The sequence below is a fragment of the Papaver somniferum genome, unplaced genomic scaffold (genome assembly GCF_003573695.1).
Source record: "Papaver somniferum cultivar HN1 unplaced genomic scaffold, ASM357369v1 unplaced-scaffold_81, whole genome shotgun sequence".
NCBI classification, from domain to species: Eukaryota; Viridiplantae; Streptophyta; class Magnoliopsida; order Ranunculales; family Papaveraceae; genus Papaver; species Papaver somniferum.
Window position 1 is genome coordinate 6790761 of NW_020651082.1, and position 9648 is coordinate 6800408.

Sequence of the window (9648 nt, forward strand, 5' to 3'; positions counted from 1 at the left end):
TATGGAGTTGCATCAATCTCTACCTGATGCAAAGGCTCAATAATACTGGTGCTTTTGTTCTCCACCTGCCGAGAACCCCAAGACTTTACCATAGAAATCTCATCAAATGTGATATCTCTACTCATGACTATCTTCTTCTCAACTGGATTCCAAATCTTGAACCCTTTTACTCCATTCTTCATACCCACAAAGATTCCTTTCACGACACGGCTATCAAGCTTGTTTTCACTAACATGATACCACGCAGGACAACCAAAGATATGAATTGAGTCATAATCATAAGCTGGTTTACCAAACCATTTCTCCATAGGAGTTTTACCTTCTAATGCTGCTGATGTCAACCTATTAATGAGGAAGCACACATACGTAACTGCCTCAGCCCAAAACGCCTTACCTAATCCAGCATTAGATAACATACATCGTATCTTCTCCAGTAAAGTAGGATTCATGCGTTCAGCTACCCCATTCTATTCCAGTGTCTTCTTAACTGTGAAGTGCCTCTTTATCCCCTCATCCTGACATACTTGCAAGAATGGATCACTCATGTACTCTCCATCATTGTCCGAACATGGTACTTTGATCTTTCTTCCAGTTTGATTCTGAGTTGCCTTTTTCCACCTCACAAATACTTCTAGGACTTCATCCTTATTCCTCATTGTGTACACCCATACACGCCTAGAATAGTCATCAATAAACGACACAAACCAATGTTTCCCTCCCAATGATGCATTCTTGGAAGGACCCAAAATATCTGAGTGAACATAGTCAAGAACTCCACTAGTATTGTGGATAGTTGTGTCAAAGCTTGTTCTTGTTATCTTTCCCTTAACACAATGCTAACTTGCAGGCAATAACACCTTTCAACAAGTCTTGTTGATTCAACCTATGCAACGACTTCTCACCTGGATGTGCAAGTCTCATGTGCCATAGCTTTGTCTTCTCGGTAGCTGCACTCTCGATGTGTTCAGAAAAAGACACATCCCCTGTTGTTGTACTCCCAATCAAGTAGTACAAGTTATGATGACGTGTGCCTTCATGATTACCATAGATCCAGATATTACCTTTAGAACACCATTTTCAACGACTATCTTATAGGCCTTAGCTTCCAAAGTTCCGAGTGAAATAAGATCTTATGGAAGGAACAAATCTTACCTACTTCAGCTCTCTAACCATACCATCATGCATCTTGATACAAACACTACCAATCCCAATCACCCTGCAGGTATGATTGTTTCCTATACGTACTTCTCCATCAAGCTCTTCAAAACTTGAGAACCAGTCCCGATATGGACATATATGATACGTTGCTCCAGCATCTAATACCCATGTATCTGTAATAGTACAAGCTGATGGTGTCACAGTTAGCGAGAAATCAGAAGCATCATTTGATTCTTCATTACCTTTAGCAATGTTCACCTCGGTATTACTATTATCTCCTTCTCTTGCCTTACGCTTGGTACAATCCTTAGCCCAATGACCAAATTCATGGCACCAAGCACACTCATCTTTCTGTAGTCGCGTTCTACTCTTAGAACGTCCTCTACCTTTACCATAACCACTATTCTTCTTTCTCCTATCTGATAAACGACCTCTTGCAAGAAGCAAATCATTATTAGATTCACTTGCAAGGTCTTCACGATCCATCTTCCTGAACTCCTCACTACGCAATGCTGTAGTGACCGCAGCGTATGTCATCTTATCCTTGCCGTGCATTAAAGCTTTAATCACGGGTTCATACTTTTCACGAAGAGAGTTTAACAAACACAAAGCTTGTTCCTCTTCGTTGATCTTTTCATCGTAGTTAACCAACTCAACAAGAAGTTTATTATATGAATCTAGGTTCTCGGTTAGGGTTGCCCCTCTCTTCATGTTATAGCGATACAAATTCCTATTAAGATGTATCCTATTCACCACGTTTTTCACAAGGTATTCCTTGTGTCCTAGATTAGGATGTTTAACAATTGTTGGTAGGATGGTCAAGGACTAGATTAGGAAATCTAGTTGGTTAAGGAAACCAAGTACTTGTGTCCTAAGTATAGAAGCTTAAGAGGTTTGTTCTTAGAGCTAAGTTTGGAAACCCTATACTTGTAGGAAAGTATTCCTTCTCTAGATTTTCCCAGAGATCCTTAGATGAAGTCTCGTGTTGATAATTAACTCTTACTGCAGTTTCTAAACACCCTCGTTTTGAAGCAAGACATAATTTATTCATCTTGTTCCACTGCTTATCAGACATCTCAACTGGATGATCTTCTAGAGCTTCTTCTAGGTCAAGATGAACAAGAGCATCCATTACGTTCGTTCTCCATAAACCAAAGTTATTGGTTCCTGTAAACTTTTCTACCTTGAGTTGTGATCTATGTGAATGAAGTATTTCTTCTTTTGTTTCTTTATCTTTACTTGTGGACTCCGAATGTTCTCCTAAAGGATCTTTCGAATCAACTGGTTTATCTCCGTCAAACATTGTTCTTAAACAACCAAGCATAGATAAAAAACAGAACCTTTGAGATTAGTATTAGCTCAAGCAATCTTCAGAAAAATACCTTCACTTCAACTTCAATTTGAGTACCTGTATCCAAGAGCGTCTCCTTTCTTTGATACCAATTGTTGCGCCAAAGCCTGCGGAAGCGTTACGTTTGCACTACTACGAGGTATCTCAATATTGCCAAGAACACAATCACATACACAAGAAGAACAAGTATTTAACGAGGTTTAATCCTCGGGAAGGAATAAGAAATTTTATATATCACCGTATAAGTTGGAATATACAAAGCCTTTATACGATAAGAAGAGAACTCTTACTTAGCTCTGGTGTATTTTCTCTAGTTCTCTCTATAGCTATTTATACACATCAATAGGAGTGGACACATTCCTTAACAAGGAATACTTTCCTACAAGTATAGGGTTTCCTAACTTATCTCTAAGAACAAACCTCTTAAGCTTCTATACTTAGGACACAAGTACTTGGTTTCCTTAATCAACTAGATTTCCTAATCTAGTCCTTGACCATCCTACCAACAGTTATTAATCGATCATCCATAACAAGCCAGACAAAAAAGTTAATTTGATTTGGTACCTTATTGTTCCAAACTGCTCTGTAAGGGAATTGCGGGTGAGTAATACCTTGATGGATGACAGAGTATAATGAGCTCGTGGAGAAAGAACCAGTAGTTGTGAGGGATCATCGTCTTTTATCTTCTGCATTGCATAGTTGTGGAGGTTCTTGCCCGATGATCGCAAGTAATGCTATCATTTGCTCAGTTTCACTGTCAGATAATAGATTCTTGAAATGAAAACTCCAGCTGCTCAAATTGTTTTGTTCAACAATGAAAGAAGAAAGAAATCCATTTTTGTTGCTACTTAGCTTAAACAAGGATGGAAATACAAACTTGAGAGGTTGATTGCCAGAACATAAATTATACCAAAAAGATATTAAGTTACCATTTTGGATCACAAGATATGAATATTATCTCCCAGCTCACCCCAAGTGCAGGAAAGATTCACATGCTTTTAAAGTAAACCAATTAGCGGTCCCTTTGTTTTCATCCGTGGGTCTTAATTTACATGGCCGTCTTATCGTTTTTGAGTGTTCTAGGCGAACATAAACTATGGAGTTAATTGCATCACCGTTTGAGGCAGAGTTTTAGTTTATGGGAAAATTAACTCTAATAATCAAAGTTTGTATATATCACCCAAGCAGGTATATCAGGTAAAATTTCCCATAATTTATGTTATCAAAGTTTCACCCAAAATTGAATTTTAATTTATGGTCAGTTATGATATTATCATAGGAATCTTCTAATTCAACAATGGAATTTTAACTTTGCCTCAATTTGATATTTGCATGAAAAAACTTTGAGTTAATGTCACCATATTTATTCCAACTAACTCTTGTTTTATCCCTAAAAAAAGTATAATAATTAGTTGCAGCAATCTTATACTCTACTCTAGCTTTTACTAATTTATTTAATAAAGTTAAAAAACGTTATTAACTTTCCTTAGTAAAAGCTAGAGTAGAGTATGATGGAGATTTATTAAAGTTATTTAAACTTCCTCATATGAATCACAGATTTATTTATTAAAGTTACTTAAACTAAGTTATTTAATAAAGTTTAATAGAGTAGAGCAGAGGGATCATTATATGATTTCAAAACCTCTTCCATAATTTTTGCCTTAGCTTTTGCCAAATGAATCTTCACACCACCAAAAACCTCCTAGTTCCAGTCTTTCAAAGTCCTTTAAGGCTTTTAAATTTATTCATGAAGATAAAAAATAGGGTTACCTAATATATCTTCACTCCAAGAATCAATAACCACTTGCATGAAGATTTATTAAAGTTAAAAAAACGTTATTAAACTTCCTGGTATTAATCACAGAGTTATTCATCATTCTCATAATAATGGTAAAGGTAACATCTGGCTTTTTTGGAATTGTTGTATTAGATCTCCTTCTCTAATTGCTATTTACAGTCAATGTATTACTGTTGAAATTGGTGGAGTGCTGGTTACTGGTGTTCATGTTAATTCATATATTGTCAATATGAGGGAGTTGTGGAAAAATTTATGTGATATTAGTTTACTAAATAAAACTTGGTTAATTCCGGGTGATTTTCATACTGTACTTTCTGTTGAGGTGAACAAAGGTGGTAGAAGTCCTCTTCCTACTGCTATGAGAGAGTTTCATGATTTCTTTGATTTCTGTGATCTAATTCAAGCTCCAAAAAGTGGTCTTGGATTTTCTTGGTGTATCAGTAGAGTGGGTAATAATAGGATTCTTTGCAAATTAATTAGGTAGAGTTCTTTTTAATTTGAAATGGTTAGAAACTTTTAATGGCTAGCATTACCATGTAGGGGCTAGGACCATCTCTGATCATGGGTCTCTTTTTGGTTCTGATACTATGATTCCTAGAGCTCTTAACACTCCTTGTAGATTCCAGAAGATGTGGCTTTCACATCCTTGCTTCATGCAAGTGGTTAGTGTTCTTGAAGTGAAGATATATCAAGTAACCCTATTTTTGTCTTCATAAATAAACTTAAAAGACTTAAAAAGACTTTGAAAGACTGGAACTGGGAGGTTTTTGGTGATGATGAGATTAATTTGGCAAAAGCTGAGGAAAAAATTATGGAAGACACTTTGAAATCAAATACTGATCCCTCTGATATTTCTTTATTAAATAATTTAGTAAAAACTAGAGGAGAGTATGAGATTGTAGCAAATAATTATCATACTTTCCTAAGGGATAAAGCAAGAGTTAGTTGGATTAAAGATGGTGACATTAACTCAAAGTTATTTCATGCAAGTATCAAAATGACGCAAAACCAAAATTCTATTGCTGAAATAGAATATTGCTCTAGTAATATCATAACTGACCAACACGGTATTGTTGATATCTTGATTGAACATTTCAGTAAGAATTTTGAATACATCCTGTTCAAATTAATGATTTTATTTTTGATGTGGTGCCTCATATTATTACTGAAGAAGATAATTTTGTTTTAGAAGGTCTCCCTGATGAAAGTGAAATAAAAAAAATGCAATTTTTGATCTTAATCAAGATGGTGCTCCAGGACCAGATGGCTTCATTGGTGTTTTTTATAGAGCAGCTTGGGACACTATCAACAATAACTTGGTGGAGGCTATTCATTTCTGTTGGAAAAACAATATTATCCCTAGTATGAATTCTAAATTCCTTGTTTTGATTCCTAAAATAAAAGGTGCTAAGAGTGCAATTTTTTTTTAAACCCATTGGTCTGAGTAGCTTCTGTTTTAAGATCATTACTAAGATTATCACTTTAAGCCTCAGCAAATTTCTACACAAAATTATTTCTCCACAACAATGTGCCTTTTTTAAAAAATAAGAACATTCATGAACATATACTTCTTCCTTATGAATTAGTTAATGAAATGTCTATCAATAGAAGAGGGGGTAATTTGGCTCTTAATCTAGATATTTCACAAGCTTACGATACTATGAGTTTAGAATTTCTGTATAGAGTTATGAAGAAATTTGGCTTTTATACTACGTTTTGTAATTGGATTTTGGTCCTGCTCAAGACTTCTATAATTACTATCATGGGTTAGTTCAGTTGGCCAGGAGTCTGACTCTCAAGTAGGAGGTCAACGGATCGAATCTCCGCTCAAGTGTTTGGAGATCTCATGAAATACTCATTTTATGTAATTTAAAGTTTAAGTTCGTAATGTATCTTCTTTCTTATTTAAAACAAAAAAAGAGAGACTTCTAAAATATCTATCATGTTAAAAGGAGGCCCCATTGGTTTTTTGGTGTTGGAAGAGGCCTTAAACAAAGTGACCCACTTTCTCCCATTCTTTCTGTAATTGCTGAAGACATTCTTAGCATGAATATTCACTATATGATTTTAGAGAGTAAAATTTAGCCTATAGTAGTGAGAAATGATATGCATCCTTCCAACCTACTTTTTGCCGATGACATCTTATTGTTTTGTAATGGTGGAATGAGAAGCATTGCTAAGGTGAAATAAGGTGAAATCCTTATTAGTTGAATACCAAGCTTCCACTACTGGTCAAGTGATTAATTCACATGCCGAAAGCAATAACTTGCATTTGGCTGCCAAATTTTTTGAGTTCTTTAGTTACATTTCGGGTCTAGATATATGATTTGGCATAAAATTCTCCAAAATATGTTATAAAGTTATCAATAACATTTGAAACTGTTATAAATAATTAGTAACGATTATAACCTTTACAATTTTGTGAAGCATAAATAAATGCGACAAAATGATTTAGTAACAGTTATAGTTGTAACACATTGACAACTGTAAAAAACAAATGAAGAAGCTTGCGTCCCAGCAAATGAGGCCTTAGGCGGCCGCTTATACTGCCTCTGCTATAAGACGGCCGTATAATCTGCATAGTGTCTTCAGCCTTATTAGTTGCAGCGAACGATGATAAGGACATTATTAGCAGCTTAGTACCAGTGCGTGAATATATTGCTAAAGTTAAATCAGGGACGGACTCATGATTCTTTCTTGGGTAGGGTTAGATTGTAACAGTCCACAATGCGGACGAAGGCTGAGGCAATTTTCTTTGAAATACATTATATATTAGTGATCAAATAGAGATCCACCCGTACAATACTAAATAGATAAGGAAACAAAACTTAAGACGAACACAAATAACAGAAAAACAAAGTAATTTCTAAAAGAGAAGAAAGTAGGAGTAGAAAAGTAGTGAGTGGAAGAAGATTATTTACTTTAAACATGATTTAAATTTTGATCATATCATACACTTAGTTAAATACAATTAATATATGGACTAAACATAAAATATAACCCAAGTTTTTACATTAATATTTTTTTATCCAAAAATTAGGGACGGGCTATAACCTTCTTTAGCTCCTTGCTGGGCCCGTCCTTGAGTCAAATGGTCTTCATTTATATTATAGTAGATGGAACCGGAGTTGTATTATTGTTTCAGCAGTGCTAGGAAACGAATTTTATTTTATTGTTCAAGGATAATATTTTTCAGATACTTAGCATTCCGGGGGTGATCTTCAAGTGTACTCCACCCATCTTTCGAATTGTGTATGATCCTTTCTCGTATTCACGCGACAACCTCTATTAGTACTCCATCCTAGGGTAATCTTGTGGTTTACCTCTTCTTTTCTAGATCATGTAACTTTTTTACAATCGGGATCGTTTTCAAGTTGCTCTTCGCCTCTCCCCATAGGAAATTATGAATCTACCCGCCGCTCATCAATTTTACTCAACTTTTTCTGTTGGTTTGCCATGACCGTTTTGCTAGACGCTTTACTTGGCCACTGTTGTGTGTATGGGTTGCCTTAGATTTAAGTGGAGGTTACGGTAAGTGGAATTTTCAGGTAAATAAATTTACCCCTTTCATCTTATCAGAACACGTAATATTTTGTGATGTCATTGTTGCTCTCGTTATATGTTGATTGGTTGGATTTAGGTTCATATATATTTCAAGTATGTGGACCAGTAAATTTTCAAGTAAGACTCCTCTCAAAGATGGCGTGAATCATGAGTGTCATTTCATTTTAAATGTAGAAGAAAAGATAAAAACATGGGGCCGGGCATTTAAGTACATATAGTTTTCACAGCAAGAACGAAACCGGCGGTGCGGTGTGGTGAACATCAAGATATGGTCTTAAAGCGGTAGCATGCATATGAAAGAGCAGCCTCCCTCCAACTATGATGGATGAGTTCAGCTTTAGCATCTTCTCCAGCTGCCCCTAGAGCCACATGTAACGGATAGAAATGTTCAGGGGATGGATGCACCATTTGAGCCCTTGGCGCCTTCTCCTCATACTGATTAATATCTTCGTGTCTGTCAAAAGTATTGTTCCAACATATGAAAATTTAAAGAAAAGTAAAAAAAAAAAAAACATTGAGAAATTAATCATAGGGTGTCGACATGTCGTACTAAGATAATTCGCGCGAACTAGTGAACTGAAAGTCTGAAATATAAGAGTCAGACCCAAATCATATGGAAAACGAAAATTATAACTACCTGCCGCTGATAAGAGATTCTCTGAGCCATGTATCGAAATCCGAAGCCCAGGACGGAACAGGATCGTCATGATCTCCAAGGGCTAGCACGTTATGGGTTGCATGACCTGATCCGATTATAAGGACTCCTTCATCTCTAAGAGGGGCTAATGCTTTTCCCATGTTGTAGTGATGGGTTCCATTTAATTTGGTTTGGAGAGAAAGTTGGCACACAGGAATATCAGCTTCTGGGTACATCAGCATAAGTGGACACCACGCACCATGGTCAAGACCCCGAGTTTGATCCTCCTCGACCTGATTAAAACCAGACTCTATCAACAATTCTTTAACCCTCTTGGCCAATTCAGGGGCACTTGGTGCAGGATACTTGAGCTGCCAAAGCATTAATTAACAATTATTAGTAACCGAAAAACAGGTCATATATTTATATTCAATGAAGAGAGTGAAAGGAAAGAGCAGACCTCGAAGAGGGGAAGCCGTTCAGGACGGGTTTCGAAGTCGTACATGGTGGAGTACTTCTGATTGATACATCCATTAACAGTTGGAATTTCTGTTTCCCAGTGCGCTGATATCAGAAGAATCGATCTTGGTTTCTCTTTATGGACTATCTGTTGCCACGATTTCAAGAATGATCTCACTGGAATTGTTTCATCGATCACTAGGATTGGTGGTCCGTGAGATATGAAATATATGTCCATCTCCTCTCTATCTTTGCATTTTCTACTACTTTTCTGTTTCGATTTATATAGAGAACTCAAAAACCTAGCGGTATTATTGTTTTTGATTATTTTGATTTTTTAACTTCGTATCTCTTGCATATAAGGGAACGCACATGGGACACGGACATGACAGGACGCGGACACAGGACTGGGAAAATTATCATCAGGACGCCAACATGTTTATATATATAAATATACAAATTAAATAATTATTACATATGAAGATTATAGTGTCACAGTATACCCAACGCATTAATCACGCAAATAATGAAATGCAAATAATAAAACAACTCGACTTTGTGGCGTCATATTAGCCCATCGGTAGAAAAATTAACTATTATACTAATTTTCCCGACTAACTAGATTCCTTAACTAGTAAATTGAAGCATAGACTTTTACACGCGTGTTGTGTCATGTCCCAT

General features: G+C 36.0%; 1 protein-coding gene across 1 annotated transcript; it reads right to left on the reverse strand.

The window, feature by feature from the left end:
- Positions 1 to 8015: 8015 nt before the first annotated feature.
- LOC113345299 (extradiol ring-cleavage dioxygenase-like) lies at positions 8016 to 9255 on the reverse strand. Its single transcript, XM_026589087.1, has 3 exons — positions 8969 to 9255; positions 8509 to 8879; positions 8016 to 8325 (listed from the first exon to the last, which is right to left on the reverse strand). The coding sequence occupies exons 1-3, from the start codon at positions 9203 to 9205 to the stop codon at positions 8133 to 8135; spliced, it is 801 nt and encodes a 266-aa protein (XP_026444872.1). The 5' UTR covers positions 9206 to 9255; the 3' UTR covers positions 8016 to 8132.
- Positions 9256 to 9648: the final 393 nt, after the last annotated feature.